The 21,976-nt window shown below is 36.5% G+C and overlaps 2 protein-coding genes across 2 annotated transcripts; both read left to right on the plus strand.

Moving 5' to 3' along the window:
* The first annotated feature begins 840 nt into the window (after positions 1-840).
* LOC127969989 (fibulin-5) lies at positions 841-11,615 on the plus strand. The gene is made up of 11 exons (XM_052572148.1): positions 841-1,358; positions 2,288-2,342; positions 2,587-2,635; positions 2,728-3,048; positions 7,259-7,381; positions 8,508-8,624; positions 8,726-8,842; positions 9,001-9,123; positions 9,637-9,763; positions 9,875-10,070; positions 10,696-11,615. Exons 1-11 carry the CDS (start codon positions 1,315-1,317, stop codon positions 10,855-10,857), a joined length of 1,434 nt encoding a protein of 477 aa, XP_052428108.1. The 5' UTR covers positions 841-1,314; the 3' UTR covers positions 10,858-11,615.
* Positions 11,616-11,830: 215 nt separating this feature from the next.
* Positions 11,831-20,981, plus strand: LOC127969788 (tandem C2 domains nuclear protein-like). The gene is made up of 12 exons (XM_052571890.1): positions 11,831-12,013; positions 12,634-12,709; positions 12,842-13,036; positions 13,173-13,343; positions 14,610-14,683; positions 15,100-15,175; positions 15,810-15,916; positions 16,462-16,578; positions 17,317-17,508; positions 18,865-18,979; positions 19,172-19,371; positions 19,805-20,981. Exons 1-12 carry the CDS (start codon positions 11,948-11,950, stop codon positions 19,913-19,915), a joined length of 1,500 nt encoding a protein of 499 aa, XP_052427850.1. The 5' UTR covers positions 11,831-11,947; the 3' UTR covers positions 19,916-20,981.
* The last annotated feature ends 995 nt before the right edge of the window (positions 20,982-21,976 follow it).

Below are 21,976 nucleotides of genomic sequence, written 5' to 3' on the forward strand. Positions count from 1 at the left end.
TCTAGTCTAATCCATGCCAAAATTCTCTGATAAACTGTTTCGGTCTCCCAGCACAGTCTTCCCTGCTGAATTCAGTCCACATCTGGACTGCTATGCTGCCAAACCTATTCTAAACTCAATTAATCAATAGACAAAAGCAAAAGCAAAGCTAGTTGACATAAAAGGATACAATCAAAACAAATTCTGCCTGTGTATGTGCAGCCTAAGTGTGTGGGCAGAGTGTGTCAACAGCACAAAGGTTAGGTACAAGGCTATTTTAGCGAATTTACACTGGCCAATACCTAATTAGATGCAGGTCAGGGTGACGCTTACCATGGTAATGTCCAATCAGAGGGCAGAAATCAACTTTTTAATATAAATTTATATGGGCCCTTGATCATTTTTGACAAGAAATCTATTAAGGCTCCATGTTTTTAGGTTAATAGAAGAATAGCTAAATTAAGGTTTTAAAAAATGTTTAAGGTTTCAAATATTGTGACGACATTGTCATTTATAGAGTCACACTGAGCCATTGGCTCTGGTGTCACTAACACAGTTTAATGTTAATTTAATTTCATCATAAATACTTTTTGTTAACTAAACTATTTACAAATATACCTAGAATATACACTAGAGTTTATTTTATGTAAATACATGTTCTGTCTGTCTTTTACACACCTAGTCGGAATTGTATGTCCTTAAAGTAACTTTATTTTATTTTATTTTATTGTGATGATGTTTAAAGGGGTCTGTCTGACGTGTAACCTCCACACAAGTAGTCTCCTCTATAAATTTAAGCAGGCTGGTGAGCCTCACGATTTAATGATGCGTCATTTGATAGATTCTTTGCTCGGTTTTCCTCACTGCCTTCTTCCTTCTCCTCGTTTGGGTCTGTGGCAGCTCCCTGCGCGCGCTTTCGTTCCAAAGGGGGCTGTCTGTGTTTGATGGGATCCAGCTGTTGGCCAAGTGCTCTGGGGGCCCGTTTATTTGCATTGCTAAACAATCCGTGGAGTGGGCCGAGTACGGAGAAATACAGCAAGTTTTCTATTTTTTATTTAGTAAGACCCATCTCTTACTATTGGTCAATGTTCTCACACGTTCCTGCCATCGGTCGACAGGGCGGCCGCATCGGGTGACCAAAGCCAAGTGTCTCGACATTCAAGTGAACGCGCGTACGCGGAGGGAGCGCTTTGGGCACTTCGTTTTGCGCTTTGGGTCCTGCGAGCCTCTTGAAGGTAGTAAAACCACAAAGATCAAATCGTTTCTTACTGCGAGTGGTTTACGGGTCGGCGGTGTGACGTTCTTTCCAAGGCAACCACAAGGATCCACATAAACATGTTATTTGAACTACGTGGCTTGAGTTGGTCAACCAACAAAAGGTGAGTTTAATTAGTCAGCTGGTGCTTCACTGCAAGCCGTTAGCATACATTACTTACAACTAACTTGTATCTATTTTATGCCATAGTGCTTATTTATGACTTGCTACTAAGTAATCATATACCTTTCAACTGACTAGGCTATTGATTAGATACTAGTTCTTATTTCAGTAGTGACTAATATCTATTCAATTAGTCAATAGTACTTAGTCATTTGCTGTTAGCTACCATTTCAGTAGTGAAAAGTAATTATTCCATTGTGACCAGTGAAAAGTTGCTAACTGCCATTGATTCGATTCCTATTCTTGCTTGTCATATGCTTATCTAATAGCTTGCCATATGTACCAAACAGTCTGAATGATTCATTCACACTAACGTCCAATAAATAGCTGTCTTCAATTTCTATAGAACAAATACTAATACTAATGGATAGCTACTATAGTGAAACTGGAAAGGATAGTAGCAACAATTGAAATACCTAAGCAGTTAATAGCAGACCACAGATCCCCAATATAGATTTGTGGTAAGACATTTCTATTTTGTTACAACAATATAATAGTTACTTGTCACTATTGGGATAGCAACTATATGATTATTATGTAAATGAATTGATACTAGTCACTATTGGAATAAGTATTTTATTTACTTACCTAAAAAAAGGCAAAAAAAAAACAAAACAAAACAAGAAGACCCTACTAGTGACATATTTAACAGATGTTACAGATGTTAACACATATTATAGATTTTTAAAGATTAAATGTTATCATTGTCATGGTGCTTCAAAAGAATATGTAAATCATGAAAATAAGTTTGTAAAAACTTATCGAGGAGTGTTTGTTCATATGTTTTTTTTCCAATGAATGAAGCTTAAATATTTTTGTGTTTTTTATTTTCACAATGATTTACAAAGGTATTTTGTTTTTTATTTATAGAACATTGTCCTTTTTAATATGTATCATATGCTGCATTCACTGTGGGAGAAGTCAGGTAAGTGAATTTTCGTTTTGAGTCATTCAAGCTTGGCGCTGTTGCTCACTGTATGTCATAATAAGAGTGCCTTACTTGTATTTGTTTTTTTTTTTCTTTTCCAGTTCTGTTGTACATCTTTAACATAAACATTAACATTGACATACGATAGCAACATCAAGCTACTTCAACATAACTACTTAAAGAACTCCATAAACTGCTGTTTATCTGTTGGATTGACTGTAAAATGCCTGTTTCTCTCCAGACTTGCACAGATGGATTTACTTATGACCGCCGTGCCAGACAGTGTATCGGTTAGTGACACTTCTGCCATGTTATTAAAGTGTTCATTGAAACTTGTGTTTCATATACAGCTGTTTATGCCACCTCTAACATATGCTTTCAGACATTGATGAGTGCCGGACACTGTCAGACCCATGTCGGGGTGACATGCAGTGTATAAATCAGAACGGCGGATACCTGTGCATCCCCCGCGGACTCTACTCTCAACCCTATGCCCGAAACAGTCCACGTTCCAATCCTGAGCCTTCCTATCCCGAGGAGTCCTATCCTGACAGATCATTGGGATATTCAGAACCATTCATTCCTAACGTTCCTCCTGCTGGAGCAGGTACTGGTCCAGGCTCTGGTCCAAGCTACCCAATAGTGAGCCGGACCACTCCCTGCATCCTTGGATATACACTTGGTGCCGATGGCACTTGTGTTGGTAAGTTCGCTTCATGTTCCTATACATTCCTCTATCCTCTATCCCAGACTTATTGATACTGTTAGTTAAAGTTGGCATTTAAAAGGTTGCAAGTTCAAACCAAAATATTTCATACACATTGATACACAAATAACAAAACAGATAATTACATTTTAAACGTGATTATGCCTTGTCATAGTGCTTTAAAGTTAAGTGCACAAGAAGATCTTCATGCATATGTAAAGCCATTTTTGATAATAAATAACTTAAGCTAAGAATAGGACTCTTTGAGACATGGTCGATATTAACTCTGGGTCACATCAGGTTGTGGTCGTATGTTTACTTCATTTTCTGCAATGCTCCATGGGTCTTCTCGCTCTGAAATGAGGCAAAGACCCAGGTCTGTGCTGGACTGTAATTTAGTAATGGCTGTGGTGGGCTGAGTGGCATCTTAAAGACTTCAGCAGAATGAATCTCGTAATTTGGACTGGATCAGTCATTAGTGTGGAACCACAAAATACTGTGGAACCTCAGAACAAACTACATCTTGTGAAGAGGCAGGAAGACACACAGGAACTGGCTTTTAGCCCTGCTTACTGGGATCCAACTTTACAATTCAACGAGACTGTTTTAGAGTGTCTTATTCACCGTCCTAAATTATCAGTTTGCAACTGTCTCTATGTGGTCTGCTTCTGTCGAAGCTGTTGAGCTGGTTGTGGTGTCTGTGATATCTTCTGGGATTTATTGCTGTCATCTAGATAGGTGTTATACATTGTTCTGTCTGAGTCTTTATACGCATGTCAGTGCGGTGACCTATTTCACGTGCCATATGATAAATGGTAGAGCAAATGACTGCTTGCTGTATTTTTCGATATTGTCTGCAGATTTGTCTCGAATTGGTGCCAGCCTTTGCAGTTAATGCATTCTCCAGTCTTTTCTTGCTTCTCTGCAGAATCACTAAATGATAGATTTGTTACCTTTTAAGCCCCGAGACAGTCTTGTTATAAAAAAGATCCACGCACAGATATGCTCATGAATGTGCTTATGCGGAAATGCACATGTCCTGACCTGGGAGAAACTTGGACTGAGTAATGGAGATGAATGTTATGTGCTGTGTTCAATTTTGGACACAGATAATGGTCTTATAGAGCCACTGAGACATTCAGTAAAACAGCATTTCATAAAGACAAACCATTGTGATTTCAGCATCTCGTGCCAAACATGAAGTCAGTGGTTGTTGAATGAGACCTGTCATTGAGCAATTTGTGTTCTTTGTATGGTGAGTTTGTTATTTATGTTAAGGGAAGGGACGCTGTTATGAAACAGAAATCGTACAGGAAGTATGTAGTTACACTATTCCATCATTCATCTTAATGTTAGCATGTGTGTTTGTGAAAGCCAGGGAATGCCCTCTTCTTGCCAGTGGTGCTAAGACTTGAAGGACTAAAACAGTCAACCCAGTCAGCGCCTGAAATTTGCCATCATAAATCCCATCAATCCTGTGTTTAGCCTCAGTAAAGCTCATAGGCACTTCTAAAATCCATGCAAACCTCTGAAAGACATTTCAGGAGAAACTTGAGAAAAGGAGATCTAAAGCTCACTTGTGATTCAGGAATGTGGATGCTTTGCATAAAATTCAAGAGCTTAAATTATCTTTTTCTGAGTGGGAACTTGAAAAATATCCAAAATTGTTTGATTTGTCAAGTTGAAGCTTGCCTACTCAGGCTGAAGGACTGTAACTGGTGTCTGTCAGCAAATATGGAGTGGCTCTAGTACCGCAGACTAATTAATGTGCTCTAGCTTAGTGGGACGTCTGGAAATTGAGGTATGATGTCAGTATTATTTCTGAGTCATTGAACTTTATATGTAATGCTATTTTATAAATATACACTAGCATTCATAAGTTTGGGGTTGGTAAGGTTTTTTATGTTTTTGAAAAGAAGTCTCTCATGCTTTTATATGATTAACATACAGTAAAAACAGTGATATTATGAAATCATAATTTTCTGTATTTTTGTTGATTTAATGTTGTAATTTATTCCTGTGGTGGCAAAGCTGAATTCTTAACAGGTGTTGCTCTAAAAACAGTTAGTGTAGTTTAGTATAGTATAGTTTTTTTTCAGAATTGTATAATGAATGCATTCATTTGAAATATAAACCTTATATAAAAAAAAGAATTTTAAATATATTTGTTTTAACTTTTGAGCAATTAAATTAATTCTCACTTAAAAGATGTATTAATTTCTTGAATTTTTTTTTTTTTTTTGTATCAACAATGCATCTTGTATTTTCTGTGTAAAGTCAGTGTAGGATGGTGTAGATCAAGCTGAAAGAGTTGAGCAGCTCCTAAGAGTTGCAGGAGATATTTTAGATTCTTCAGATAAGGAAAATGTCACCATCTTATTGTACTTTTCGCTATTGTATTGTTTTACTGTATTTCACTAACAAATAAGACTCTCCTTGTGGCTGCACTATACATTCCACACTAAACATAGTTGCTACCATGGCTTTCTGTACACCTCACATTAGTTTAATGATTCCAGCTAATTCAAGTGTTGCTTGGCCGGCCTGCTTGAACTATTGCAGTGGTGGACTGTAAATGCCTTTGATATAACTAAAACAATCAGTGTGTGGCTCTGGAATGAAGATTTGCATATAGAAGCAAGAGTTTTGAGTTGGTGCCAGATTCCTGGGTCCTGGATTGACCTCAACCTGTTTGTTCCTATTAATCATCTACACATTTTCCATGCCTGTAAAGTTTTTTTTTTTTGATTGATGACTTGTTTTGCTTAAATAAGACAAGCATGTTGTTTGAGCATGAATTATAATTCCCATCACTCATATAAATTCCCCGTCCTCTTGCATTTTTGTTCGTTGATTTTGCTTTCAGCTGGCAATTAGAACATTCTTTACCATGTGTACATCCATTTCACAGAATTGCAGATTTTCTAAATGTGAGTTGAGTCTTTAGATTTCGTCTGGGCTTACTTTTAAGGGACTGAATATCTCTGATGTGAAGATTAGATTTAATGACCTCAGCAGCATCTGGTTTGTGGGCCTCCTGTTAAATTTAATGAATTGTACTGTAGTAAACTTGTTAAAAGTCTAGTAAAAGTCACGATTCTGACCACAGGAATTATATCACCCGTCAGCATTTTATATCATTGATCTCTCTTCCTCTTTTACATGCAGACACGTTTCCTTCTCTTTCATTTACACACCATGTATTTCCTCTAACCCTCATTTAAATCTTGTGCAAAATTTACTGCACAGTCTCTGGATCAGATCTGATCTCCAAAATGCTGGCATTCCCAGAATGCTCCAGATCCTTTCACCTTAGATCAGATATGCGTGATAGTACATAGCACATGTAATCCAGATGCTCTCCTTCACTCTCCGGGGCCCGGGTGGGCCTTATGTCTCATGTGAACACGTCTCTGCTATCAGACTGTAATGTAATGATTCCACCTCATAATAATGCTCTGTGATGTCTATAATAGTTAAACATCTGAGCTGCTAGCACAAAAGTTCAATTCCACCTTTGCGATTATACTGTACAGTCAGATGCTTTCATTGAAATGCCAAATGCAAGTGAATGGGTTATTTTAAAGTGCACAAGTAACTTATTTTAGAATTTCAGCTTGGTTTGCCAGAACCCATTGCATCACTCTACCCATATAGTAACAGTGGGACTGTTGGCAGCTTTAACTAAAAGAAACAAATTATCTGGCTTTCACATGGTCTCCCAAATCCATCACGCCCTCATCACTTGCATAGTAACATTTGCTTACTTTTAAAACATGTGACTTCATGGTCTGAGAAGCAAGGGTGCTTTTTCTGGTATTTTTGAAGCATATGATGCCCTCATAAGGAATTGTGCTGATTATGTGTGAGCGAGAGTGGAACAGAGAGATATGAACTCCAGTTTTGGATATGCGTTTTGTAAGATTAGCTATTTGTGTGAGATTTGATAGTAAGGTAAGATTTATGAGGTCGAGATGGGAGTTCGAGGTGTAACAGACCTTTTAAGCTTAAAGTAAAGAACATCTGTCCACAGAGGGCAAGCTCTCAGTGGGACAGATTAAGTATTCTGATAAAAATTAAAAATTAAACATTTAAGTGTTGTGAAGTTACACAAGAAAATGAATTGTTATGAATAAAGTTTCTAAAGCGGATAGTGGTGGGAAAAGCACAAGTGGGAGCTGACTGTGGCTATCTTTCATTTTTATAGATGTTGATGAATGTGAGGCAGAGTCACACCAGTGTAACCCGACTCAGGTGTGTATCAATACAGCCGGTGGATATACCTGCTCATGCACTGAGGGCTACTGGCTGGTGGGTGGACAGTGCCAAGGTAAGATTTACAGACATTATGAATGGATAGTTTGATGTTATATGCTTTAATTTATGGTGTCTTCATGTGACACAACATGTACACAGTAAATCCTTTAACAAACCAGTTTTCATTATGTTAAAGTGTACTTCTGTTCAAAACACTGAGGTAAGTAAGATTTTGTTTAAAGAACTAACATTTTTATTCAGCAAGGATGTATAAAACTCATCAAAAGTAACGGTAAGGTTACAAAAGATTTCTGTTTCAAATTAATGTTGCTCTTTTGCTCTTTTTTTCCTCTCACCGAATCCTAAAAAATGCATCATGATTTCGACAAAAATATTAAACAGCGCAACTGTTTTAAATATTGAATAATAAGAAATGTGACCCTGGACCACAAAACCAGTCTTAAGTCACTGGGGTATATTTTTAGCAATAGCCATAAAACATTGTATGGGTCAAAATTATCGATTTTTCTTTTATGCCAAAAATCATTAGGATGTTAAGTAAAGATCATATTCCATGAAGATATTTTGTAATTTTCCTACTGTAAATATATCAAAACTTAATTTTTGATTAGTAATATGCATTGCTAAGAATTCATTTGGACAACTTCAAAGACAATTTTCTCAGTATTTCGATTTTTTTGCACCCTCACATTCCAGATTTTCATAGTTGCATCTCGGCCAAATATCGTCCTATCCTAATAAGCCATACATCAATGGAAAGCTTATTTATTCAGCTTTTAGATTATGTATACATCTTAGTTTTGAAAAATTGAGGTCCAGGGTCACATATTAGAATGATTTCTGAAGGATCATGTGACACTGAAGACTGGAGTTATTCACTAAAATAGAACAATTTATTTTACATTTTCATATTTCACAATATTTTACTGTATATTTGATCAAGTAAATGCAGCCTTGGAGAATGTAAGAGACTTCTTGTAAAAACATTAAAATTCTTATAGACCCCAAACTTTTTTGAACAGTAGTGTAAAATTAAAGTTTGTTCTAAGGTTAAATTATATGACCATTCAAATTGTTACTTTGTTTGCTGTTCATACAATGAAATAATCTTAATTGACACCAATTTAGTTGTGACTACTGTTTGCGTATTTAGTGCTCTCTAACTCACCTTTCTTTAGACATTGATGAGTGTCGCTATGGTTACTGCCAGCAGCTGTGCGCTAATGTCCCTGGCTCATATTCCTGCTCCTGTAGCCCTGGATTCCTTCTTAATGCTGATAGCAGGACATGCCAAGGTGCACACATACACATACACAGGAACATCATTATTGTTTAGTTTGAGAGTTTACTGAAAATCTTGACATCTCCCATCTTCTTCCTCTTCCTGCCTCGCCAGATGTGGACGAGTGTGAGACAAACCCATGCTCTCACGGCTGCTTGAACACATACGGCTCATTCATGTGCACCTGTGATGAGGGCTTCGAGCTCGCCTCTGATGGGACCACCTGCAATGGTAATAAGGGGAGGAGAAGAGACGATAAGAATAGAGAGAGACAGGGGACCCAGAACAATTTAGAGCTTTTAGAGACAGGTTTAAGATGTGTGTTGCTTGATTTTGTATGTGTGACTGTGTGCACTGAAAGTGTGTGATGTATCACTACCCATCCTTAGATCTGGATGAGTGCAGTTTCTCAGACTTCCTTTGTCAGCACACGTGTGTGAACACACCAGGATCATTCTCCTGCATTTGTCCACCTGGATATTACGTGTATGAGGATGGAAGGAGCTGTGAAGGTATCGCTACATTTTTATTTTGTGTGCTTCTTTCAATGTGATTTTGTTGAATCATTTATAATTTTTTATGTTCGTAGGTTTCACATTTTTAAAATTAAACTACTAAAACAAAAATATGTTTTCCCATTTTTGTAGTTTTACAGAGAGACAAACCGTTTTGTGTTGTATATGATGCTAATAGTAAAGACTTGCATCATTTGCCTTCAGTAGCTATGCATAATATGCATTATAAGTATATAGTAACATATATGTATGTATGTATAGAGAGAGGGATTAAAACAATACAATTAAGAAGGAAGTTTTATATCAAGTAAAAATATATTTATGGCCATTTTCTCAGTTAATTTGCTTTTGGCATTAGCCATTTACAGAATTTTTATGGACACAAGAGTAGCTATTTCATATCTGCTGCACCATTTAGCTTGCTTGACGTTGTAGTTATTGTTGCTGCTGTTAATGATCATGATGATATTGATAACCTGACTTCTGTCTGTTGTATGTTTGAATTTCAAGACCACAATGAATGCGAGTCTGGTAACAACACCTGTACAGCAGCACAAGTGTGTTTCAATTTCCAGGGAGGTTACACATGTCTGGACCCTCTTAGATGTGATCCACCTTACATAGAACTCAGTGAGAAGTGAGTTCATGAATGTTGGCAAAAGAAAACCTGTTTGCTTTAGTCAGTCATTTGACTTTTTGTTGAACAATTGCAGCATGTTCTGAATATACTTCTCTCTTTCTCTCTCAGTCAATGCATGTGCTCTGCAGAGAATCCCGCTTGTCGGGAACGACCCTTCACTATTCTGTACAGGCATATGGATTTGTCTTCTGGCCGCAGTGTTCCTGCTGATATATTTCAAATGCAGGCCACCACACGTTACCCTGGAGCATTTTACATCTTTCAGATCAAGTCTGGCAACGAGGGGCGAGAGTTTTACATGCGGGTAAATGGCCTTCTGTTTGTATAACTGATGCCTGTTGTAAGACACTGACATTATTTGTCAAAAGTTTGGGGTCAACCGATTTTTTTTTTTTTTTAAAGAAGTTAATACATTTATTCAGGATGCTTTCATTTGATCAAGAGTGATAGTAAAGTCATTTATTATGTTACAAAATATTTGAAGATACTGAACACTGAAGACTGAAGAAAAATTAAGCTTGCCATCACAAGAATAAATTACATTTTAAAATATATTCAAATGGAAAACACTTTTTAGAATATTTTACAAGATTGCTGTATTTAAAAAAAAAATAGCCATAGTGAGTAAAAGAGACTTCTTTCAAAAACGTTTAAAACATCTTACTGCATACTTTTTTAATGTTAGTTTATATATATAAAGTTGACCACTAGAGGGAGCTGTAGGATTTCTGTGAGCCTGGTAAAATTACTCTGGAGCAAAACCACAAAACCTTTATAGGTCCTAGAAGTCCCTTAGCTAATCAAATATCATTTGAAATTGTTGAAAGAGTTTGTTTTCATATAATTTGTCCATGTGGGCAAGCAGTGTTTCAGCTCTGAATAGAAAGAGTGACAAATATGAAAACATTCTTTCTCTTCTTTTTCCACAGCAAACCAGTAATATCAGTGCAACTTTGGTTCTGGCCCGGCCTATTAAAGGACCGAAGACCATCATTCTAGATCTAGAGATGGTTACGGTTAACAACGTCATCAACTTCCGAGGCAGTTCAATCATCCGCCTCACAATATTTGTCTCTGAACATCCATTCTGAGGCTTTACAAATGAACCTCTGACCTCTCACCTCTTCATGGCCCCATACCTCTATCTTGGACTTCCTGTTACTGCACTACCCATCAGGCAGCTGCATTTCTTCATTTTGTTTGTTCTGTGGTTCCGGACTCTCATGTGGTCATCACCATCTCTGTCCACTCTTTAGTGGGCGGAGCTTGTGCTGATGTTTGATATTTCATAATGCAGGTTTTTCATTAGGCTGCCTGGCTGTCATTGTCATCTGCAGTCACACGCATGTACCCCTACACAGAAGAATATTTATGTTGTGTTTCTTCTAGTTTGTTCTACTATTCCCCTTGTGCTTTTTCTTGCTAAAAAAAAAAAAACTTCAGATCCTTAAGTGTCTTGTTTTGTTGTTGTTTCTTTGCTTTTGTTGTTTTTTTGTAAAGCTGGATCTGTTTTTCTACTTTTAGTGGCACCTGTGTCACATTTTCTCAATGTGAATGTGAGTATTTGAGCGCCCCTTTCATTTGTTCTCGATCTTTGGTGACCCCAATCAGTGAGAGAGCTGCCAGGCTTGCACGTACTACAAAATCACATTTCTGAAAATGTTCTAAATATCTGACAGGAGTCTGCAGCGCACCTTCAGCACCCGTTTCCCAGGGAAGTCTAAAAAAGTCTTTATTTTGGCTCAGAATTTCTTATTGCATCTGTGCAGAATTTCCTCTGTGTAACTGTTTTTGTTTGACAGGTAAAGAGAGCCTGGTCAATCAATAAATACAAATTTGATGACCTGAACTTTTGTTGGTTTGTGTTTACTATTAGCAAATTTAGATTTATTCCTAAAAAGTTTTGGCATTTGATCAAAATTGGACTATTATTATAATAAGGACCTGAATTTTGATGTAGCACTACATATTAGTTATCACAAGAGGTCAGTAACAACGAGGTTTTGAATGTGTCAAGATTTGAAGAATCAGTATACATAATATGCGTGACTGTGTGGGAGTTTTAGCTTTCGTTTGTGTCACAGTGATCAAAGAGACAGTGTGGTGTTTTTCCTGAGCAGTGTTATTAGGAACCAGCGGACACTAGGACCCAGCCGCAGGCGAAGTTTTGCCGTTCACTGGATGCTTCAGAAGCACCTGCAGCACTCAGAACTCAGAGATTTCATCTCCTCGCGGACAGCAGCACAAGTACGTACAACCTTATACACAAACATGATATTCTTTGTTAAATCTTGATTGTAAAAAAAAAAATAATATATATGATTAGGCTTTGTATGTATTTCTGCAGCTTTGGGATACTGCGAGCACTTTTATGGGTTTTGTCTGTTGTTAGTGCCTTTATTATTCATCAATTGCCTCAATCATCATTTTTTATGTCTTGATGTGTAGATTGTTATGTTTTATTGTAACGTTATCCCAAAAATAACTTTCATTTATTGTAACGTTATCCCCCAAACAATCATTATTACATGAATAAAACGTTAATAATCTAGAGTGAAATCATTGTTTAGGGGCATCGTGTGAAAAATCTTCAGCTCATATTTTCAGTAATTTTTAATGTGTCGTTTATAGTTGTTGTGTTATTTCCACTACAGCAACCAATGTTGCCCTTTATTCTCTCTCAAAAATATATTTATTTCCTCCACAAAATTCTACTACACACAACACATAAGATGACGTGATGATATTGACATTGTTTTGGAAATGTTTAGTGACAAGAAATTATAGATTTGTGTCCAAGGTTGGACAGTTTCATGTAAATTCATATAAGTATCTTTTTACGTGGTTGGTTTGTGATTTTTGTGCAGATCTTCAATATGACAGAATATATCAAAAACTGCTGCAGGACATTTATGTCCAAGAAACATGAACCAGAGATTCAGAGTAAGTCTGTCTCCCCTATACCTCCTCATGAGTGCAGTTTTCGTGTGCATACACACAATATACTGTATATAAATGTAACTACATATATGAGTTATGAAAGGTGTATTTTATATACATTTAAATGTTTTATAGTGATTAAGGTTCGACCTCCTGGTAAATTAACTGCTGAGTCTAATGTGAAGAAGAATGTTGGAGTATCAGAGGATTATCTGTTGTCTAAACTGCCTCCGGACGGCCGGGACGTTCCATTCATCATCCCAACCTTCAAACCCTCCTACATCCAGCCGAGAGGAGCACAGTACTCTGGCTACAACATTGGGCCACAGAGTTAGTAGTATGACTTAGTTATTTATTTAGTCAGTTTATTTTAATTAAATTAACTAATTATATTTTATATTTGATTAAATTATATTTCATTTTAAAGTAGGCCTACATATTTAAGTAGAAATTTGAATGATTTTAGGTGCCACAAGGACTACTTTTGCAGAAAGGAAGGCAGAGCTCGCAGGAGGCGGTCAAGTGATGTATGACCCTGATTTGACATTAAACAGCAGTCATATGCTCAGCTACGTGTCCCCAGGTTCACTGAGACGCCCCACTCTGAAAAACAAACCCAACAACAGTCCTGGCACAGGTGAGATACTTTAAGATCTGCCTAAGAAAACCCCAAGCCTGTTAATTACTTGTATGTGTTGTTTAAAGAGTGCAATTTCACTTCCTCATAGCATCACACAGCAGCACGTAACTTCTCAGCATGTAACCTCAAATATTTGCATTCCTACCCACCTGTGCGTAATCCTTCTGTTTTATTCCTGCTCCTAAATCCCCAATTGTTCATGGCAGATTTTTTCTAAATTTCCCAGATCATATTGTTGAGGGGCTATATTCAGATCATTCTAATGCTTTACTGTGGCTGAACGCTCATTTGTAAATATCAAACTTAGGACGACATTTTAAATGGAATCACTTTTGTTGCATAATCTGATGTACTGAATCACCCGCAAAAGTGCAAGTATTTAAGACTCTTTCTAAGAGGAAAATGAATTAAATGATTTGTGTCTGTTTGTTTAAAGAGCCAGTAAGATGAAAATTCTAAGCTTCCTATCACTGTTTATAAGTCCTGTACATTAGTTTTAAATCCGTCCAAGGTTAAAAATCATTGTCATTTTGTCAAAATATCATTTTAAAATTACCTCAATTCTCAGAGATCCCCAAACGGTTCGCGCGAAGCTGTTCAAAAGATTCAGTTTCCTTAAACCCCACCTTTCGGTTGCATACTGTGTTCTGATTGGTCAACTGAAATAGTTTTGATTGGTTGTTCTGCACACAACTTCACGGTAAACAATGCGTTAGCATCTGTTTGGGGTGAATTATGTCTTATTCCTCTCACCGCGAAGCAAACAGTAAAATAAAAAACTTGAACAGTCTAGCTGCTTTTTCTTCTGTGTGGGTGTATTCAAGCCGCGCGCTTCAGTTTGAATCTGAATAGCGCGTTCAGCGCGGGGGCGTGGTCACATTAGATATAACGAAGGGAGACATGAAAAACAGACATTGCGTTGTTTTCATATGGATTACTTTATCACAGAATATCTGTTTTCGGCAGCACTTGTTTAGTTTTAAAGTAGACATGTAAGAGTTCCGTTTCTCCCAACACGGTAGGCGGAGATTATTATGCAAAGTGTTCCTAGTGACGTACATAGAGATGGGCAAAAGATTTGAAATCTATAACGACTCGTTTCAGCGATTCAGAGTCGACTCCTTACTTAAGAAGCCAATAACTTTATAAATCGTGTACTTTTTGGTTTAATTACTTTGCACATTGTTTACACTGATGGACAGCTACATCATACACTGTAATACAGGTAATTTTTGATTTCCCATCTGTGTGGCTCTTTAACAGGTTTGGAACACAGTGGCAAACAGAGACTCAGTCTCTCCATGTATGATTTGTCAAACCCTCAGAGCCACGTACAGGTGAGTCCACACACACACACACACACACACACACGTCACATGTCACATGAAGTTTTATTCAAAACCGTTTTGTTGCATTTGTTACTGGAATAATTAGCTCAATGTTTATCTTAGTTAATAACTTAATAATAAACTTCCAATGCACGGAAGTAAAATGTTTACTAAGGTTAATAATTATTAATAACTTTAGTAATCATACTACTTCCATGCATTGTTAGTATCCCAGAAATCATTATTACCATGGGATCTCTATTTCTATTTCTTTCTTTTTTTAAGCTAAAATGTATTTATGCTCTTTTATCAATCAAATCAGATTAAATTCCTAATTGAAGTGTGGTGTATACATACTACACTGCTATTTAATGATTAGCAGTGCTGATGTTTAGTAACATTTATTCCTCTCTTGTTCCTCCAAGCGTTATGATTCTGTATCCAGTGTCCAGAGCAGCACATCGTCCATTCAGGATTCCTTTGGGAGCAGCCGTAGTCTAGGTAACCATTCATGACGGAACACTGAAGTCATAACCGTAGACAAGCGCATTCCAAAAGAACCCTCAAAACTCCCTTCCAGTAGAACTCTCTGGAAAGGGTTCCGCTCCACTATCAGCTGGAATTTCCACTACAGTTTCATTTGTTTGATTTTGCTTTTGTTTTTTTTCAGGGTCTTTTTAGACCCTTTATTTCCCAACAATCTTACCCCGTCTCTCCTCACCGTGTACACACATAAACACAGACTGTCAAACAAACTCACACCCACACACACACACAGGACAGACTCAGATGACTGCAGATTGTGAAATCGTAAAGGGCAGACACAGTAATTACTTCCAAATGTTTTCCCTGAAGTCCTCAGATAACTTTCAGAATGCAGGTCTGTAGATCTTTACACACATAACACAAATAATAAACTCAACTATGTATTGCATTTCTGTCTACCATTCTACTTTTTTTAATTCATTGAAAGTGTCTTTCATTAACACTGAGCAGAACGTTTTTTAAACAAATTTTTTTATTTAGTTTGTCCCTCTTTTTCTTGATTAACAACAGGATTTATGGTGAATGTTAAACAGAATATTATTTATAAAACATTTTTATGTGTTTTTGCATGGTGTGTGTGTGTGCATAGAGTCCATCACGCTGTCTGGTGATGAGCGGGATTTTGAGCCGGGAAAAGTGTGTGTGCACCTGAAGTATGAAGAGGCGGTGGAGCAGGTGTGGATCACCTTAGTGAAGGTATGATTTCATCCAGGAGAGGCTTTGCTAGTCTACAACAGGCCATTGTGTCCCATCTAGAGTCCAGCTGAATGGAGCCTCTGTGCTGATCTGAGAGACCTTTAACAAGTGATCACATTTCCAACCAGCTATTTTTAATCTCTTTTTTCAAATAATTGAAAAATAACTCATTGTGTATATCTGTCTGTCTTTGCCTCTTTATTTTACACATAATATATAGCATATATAATATATTAATGCTAATTTATTTGCGTGATTTACTATATGTTTGGAGGTTACCAAATGGGGTTGTATCTTAGAGTGTGAGTTGTTTATAATATTAACACACGGCTTGATCTCATATATCATCATATTTGTTTTGTTTTATTTCTGTCAATTATTTTCTAATGGTAACAAGGCCCTGCCTCCTTTCCTCCTCTGAGAAATGCCCTTTGTTGACTTACAGTAGTTTTAGTGGTTGTAAAAGCTCATAAACTGTACATGTTGCTCTTGTCCTTTCTCACTGTTTCTCATTTATTCTCATTTTGGTACTCCCTCTCTTTTAGTGTATGGATTTGAGTGTGTTTAGTGATGCGGTGGAGGTGCAGAAGATTGGGGTTAAAGGAGTCATCACCATGACCAAGCCAGTGCGATTTAAGAGCACTGTCAAGGAGGCATCGGCAGTAAGTGAAATCAGCCGTCATAAAACATATAACAGCCCAGATTCAATTCAAGCTTCAGCATTGGTGATATCAAGGGGTTAAAATTATTAGCATTATTCCCTTGCTGCTAGATGCCAGATTTATACCATCTGCTTCTAAAAGTTTTGGCAGCCATTCAAAACAACCATGTACTCTAATGAAATAAAATATTTTGCAAGAAACATACACCAGATTTTTGTTTTAAAGAAATTGTTTTATTCCGAAAGGATGCTGATACACTTATAAAAAGTGGCAGTAAAAAAATTTGTTATAAAAGATTTTAGTTTAAACAAATTTTTTAAATTTTTTATCATCATAGAATCCTGAAAAAATGTACCATAGTTTGCACTGTTTTAAACATTTAAACATAATAATAATAAGAAATGTTAAAATACAGAAATCAGTAAATTAGGATGATTTCCAAATGATCATGTGACACAGAATTTATATATATATATATATATATAATACTGGCAGCTCCGTCATCATTTAAATGAATTGTGGTGAATTATTCAGCCCTCCCTTCAGTCCCTCCTGTGTTTCTTGAATAATGACCATTCCAGCTGGACTGAAAAGTCCCACACAACCAAAGCTGCATAAAAAAAACATACTTCAGAAACATACAGAAAAGCAAAAACACATGTAGAGCTTGTAGTATTGTTTTGTTGCGGTTTTTGTTTGTAGCTTATTATCCCTCTCAGTATATTGTCTCGCTTTCAGGACACTGTCTTCATGGAGACATTCGTGTTCACTCTTAACTTAGAGCAGATACGCAGATCTGCACTGGTGCTGCACTTGCAGGCTCACACACCACGTAAGCGTACACTGGGAGAGTGTGTATTATCTCTGCGAACACTTGGACCGGAGGAAACAAAGCACTGGCTGGAGTTCAAGCCTCACTCTAAAACACACGTGAGTCCTCACCTGCTGTATCTCTTTGTGACTGCATATTTAATCCCAAATGTCTTTCCCTTTTACAGATCCCTCCTAATTTGATAGTTAGGTTCTTTGAAAAAAACTTCAACTTGCAATTTCCCACAGTTCTGCACTCACCCACTGGACCACACATTTTACTTGCATCACAAATTACACAGCTGCACTAGTTCTGCTCAGGTCTCTCCTGTGATATTTAGGTCACTGGGGCTGAAACAGACAGACAGTGAGAGGAAGAAATCAATGTCCTGAAACCAGACATTTCAATACTGCTAAAAGCACTTCTTGACCCTTAAAATACTGATCTATCTAAAGCTTACAGAAATAAAATGTTACAAAAGATTGTTAATTTGTGATTAAGTAATGTTAATGTTAATTAATGTTGTTTACATTTCTGTTGATTAAAGAATACTGTAAAATGTCTCGTAGTTTCCACAGAAAAATTAAGGACGTCTGTTTTCAACATTGAGAATAAGAAATGTTTCTTGAACACTAGCATAACAGAATGATTTCTGAAGGATCATGTGACATAAAGACTGGAGTAATGACTGCTGAAAATTCAGCTTTACCCTTAAAATATATTAAAATAAAATGAAGTTATGTTAAATCCTACAAATATTTTAGAATCGTACTGTTTTTACAGTATTTCAAATATATGCAGCCTTAGTGAGTGTAAAAGGCTCAAAACCAAAAAAATCTTACCAACCCCGATTTGAACAGTAGTCTGTGCACATACACGATACTTATATTTCACATTTATATACATGAAATTGTATAAATTGATCATTGGTAACATCTAAATACCTGTACATAATGTATAAAAAATTTCTGATATTTATTTCTTCAAGATGAGAAATGTTACTGTGACCCTTTATCATCTTTATACATCATTTCTCTGTAAGTAGGTCATTAAAACTTTGTTTGGCCTACTGAATACTGCCACACACACATACAGGTATCAGATATGGCAATATTTGCCGAATATTTGTGAACATTTGTAAACGGATGGTTCAATGCGTTTTGCTTGTGTGTGCATGTGACTGAAACCAAACACTTGACAGGGAAAATTGCTTTTTTGAAAAGAAAGTCTTTTCAATAATGAGGTGTTTGAAAATGACAGAACTGTGTTCCAGAATGAAAATCTGGTCTAGAGGAAGTTTTTTTCATGAATAATGGCTGTGTGTGGTTGTTACTCGGTCAGAAATTGTTCTGGGTTTCGACTATGAATCAGTGAATCAGTCGCAGCAGGTAGTCTTCCATAACACATACACACACATGCAGCATAACAGCTAACCCTATTGTGGATTATTTTGTTGTCTGCCTGTGTTTCTGTAGGTGTGTCATGCTGAGCTTCAGCTGGCCTTGTGCTTCCAGCCAGTGAACAGTCGAATGCAACTCCAGATCCTTAGTGTGCAAAACCTTCCATCTTCTTCCTCACCACTCACACAGAGTGAGTGCACACACTTCAATAACATAACTTTACATCCTAGTCCATTTGAAATATATTTTCATTATATGTTAAGTTCTCCTGAAAATCCTCTTATTTCTTATTTCCCTCCTTAGTTTATTTTTGTGGAAGAGTGAAAATGACAAATATGACAATGTTGATAAAAAGAACTTTGCAAATGGATGTTCTCTTTAGGTTTCTTTGTGAAGGTTGAGTTGTTGAGTGAGGCTAGGGTCTTACTGAAGAGGAAGACGAAGGTGAGGAAGTCATCAGGGGGGCAGATCCAATGGGGTGAAGTGCTTCACTTGCCCATCACCAGCCACGAGCAGAATCTGCAGCTTGCAGTCAAACTCTACAGCCGTGGCTCTGTTCGGAGAAAACACCTGCTTGGACAGGTCAGTTTGAACTCACACCATTTAGTATGGAACACATTAAAGTCATTTATTTAATAAAAAAAAAAAACAGCAAGATTGTGAAATATTACAAAAATGTTTTCTATTGTAATATACTTATGGCAAAGTTGAATTGTCAGTAGCCAGGATCCTTCAGAAATCATTCTTTAATATGATGATTTGGTGCTCAATAAACATTTAATATTATTATTATGTTGAAAACTTTTTTTTTTTTGTAGAAAACATGATTCTTTGATGAACAGAAAGTTCAAAAGAGCAGAATTGATTTGAAATATAATTTTAAAAACATTATACATCACAGTACTGTCACTTTTGACGGGTTTAATGCATCCTTGTTGTATAAAAGTATTAATTTCATTCATAAATCTTACTATCCTCTAAGTTTCAGTCTTAATATGTATTCCATCATTTCCAGGTGCTCTTGGGTTTTGACAACAGTTCTCCTGAGGCAGTGGAACAATGGAGAGATTCCATGGCTAATCCTGAAAAAGTGGTGACGTCTTGGCACAGACTTAGTCGACTCTAAAGTGAGAGGATGAAGAAAAGAGCTTTTTTAGCCAGGTGGATTTAAAAAAAAAACTTTCAAAAAGATTTTGGATAATTAAGTATTGTATGCTTATTTCAATTATAGTTACTGTAGGGTACAAAAAGTGCTTGTATAAAACTCTCTTGTAGAAATGACTCACTAAATTGATTTCATGTCCAACTGAGTCACACACCCTCTGCAGATCCTAGTGTAGCTAATCATGTATTCTGCTTTTTGTAGATTTAACATTCTGTGTTCTTCATTTGTGTAACTTTGAAAATACACAACTGTCTAAAGCATAGCACATGAACAGGATACATAGACATTATGTGCAATAAAATGTATTATCCAGAGCTCTAGAACTCCCAGTTTAGCAGCATGGCCAAATAAAGAGCAGACAGTCAGCTATTTAGCTTATTTTACAGAATTTGTAAATTAAGTATTACATTCAGTATTTTTCTCTTTCATCTCCATACAATGTCAGTGCTGCTGAGTTGATGTGAATCTATTCTCAGTAGAAAAATATATTTGCATTTTCTGAGCAATGATGAAGATTGTTGCACTTTTGCTTGCTTTCGGAAGAAGATAAACCTGTTTTTAAGTACAGTAAAAACTGTTGGAATTGGGGTGAACACTATCTAAAAAAAGCTTTTATTTTTAGAAGGGTTTGGGTTACATTCCTCTTCATGGAATTCAATCCTTCAAATTGTCCCCTATTTCCTTTTACAAATACAAGAAAAAGGGAAAGGCCACTAGAAAGTGCAACAAAGAGACTTTTGTTGTCACATTTCACTTCTCTACATCCTTTGTGCTACAGTACCCTTAATTCGAGGTGACCTAATTTTCTAGGCCTTATTTCTTTTTGCAGGTCACAGTAGTTTATAAAAGTGTTCTTTGTATTTATGTTTAAGTACACTGTACTACTTAAGTAATGCTGTAGTTCAGGACATTATATATATTTATACAACCGATGTTTTGTTCATATTGACTGTATTGTGTATGCATAAAGACAGTTTGGCATCCTGATGTTATAGAAATAAAAAAGATAACATTGCTTGTAAAAGAATCCATTGTGTTAAATTTTAATGGGATTTTGTGTAAGTGTATGTTCATAAAGGCACTTGCATTTACGTTTTATATGATTTGACAACTGCACTACGGCTTGATAACAGTATATAGTGATTTATTACCACCATTCTCCAACACTGTAAACAGACAAAGGATGTTTGTGTGGGTCTGAATGTTTGTGCTCCTTAACCCCTCTGATTGTGCTGCTTTTTAAAAGGCCTACATCCGGGTGTGATTTAATTTACGTCAGAACTTTTGGGATCGCTGTTTGAATAGTGTTAATGGTTATTTCTGATGACACAACCCCAGCTGCAGCAAATCCCAGTAAACCAGCTGATCTTTGTGTGTGAAAGTATTTGTGTAATGTGTGGTATCCATAGCCACCATACAATCAAATACTAAAAATTGTCAAATAAAAGAAGATTTTTTTTTTTTTACTTATTTACTTTTTAACCAGGAAGGTCATATATAAATAAAATTAGCAGTCAAGTGTGAAAAACAACAACAATAATAAAAAATATATTAGAAAAAAATAAATGTGATAATAATTAAACTAAATAGGGCATAAATGTTTTTCAGTCTCTGTCTCTCTCTCTCTCTCTCTCTCTCTCTCTCTCTCACACACACACACACACACAAACAATTGTAACCAGGGGGCTGTGTATCTTTGTCTGTCCTGTGTGTTTCAATTAAAAGTGGATCAGCAGGTCCGGGATTTTAGCTTTGTGTCCAGGATCTGCAATACTCACAAACTTGTTCAAACTGGGAATTTGCATCATCTCACCAACTACACGTTCCCCAATCTGAAGTTTTCACATTTTACAAGCTATATGTACTTTTACAAGGACATATAACAATAAGGGGATTTTTTTTTTTTTTGTTTATATTATGGACTGGTATAGTTTTACCCTAAATAACAAAAAACAGAAGCGGCGCAAAAATTTCAGTTTTGAGCATAGACCAGGGTTGGCGAACGTCGGTCCTGGAGAGCCG

The sequence above is a fragment of the Carassius gibelio genome, chromosome B13 (assembly GCF_023724105.1).
Source record: "Carassius gibelio isolate Cgi1373 ecotype wild population from Czech Republic chromosome B13, carGib1.2-hapl.c, whole genome shotgun sequence".
Lineage (NCBI taxonomy): Eukaryota > Metazoa > Chordata > Actinopteri > Cypriniformes > Cyprinidae > Carassius > Carassius gibelio.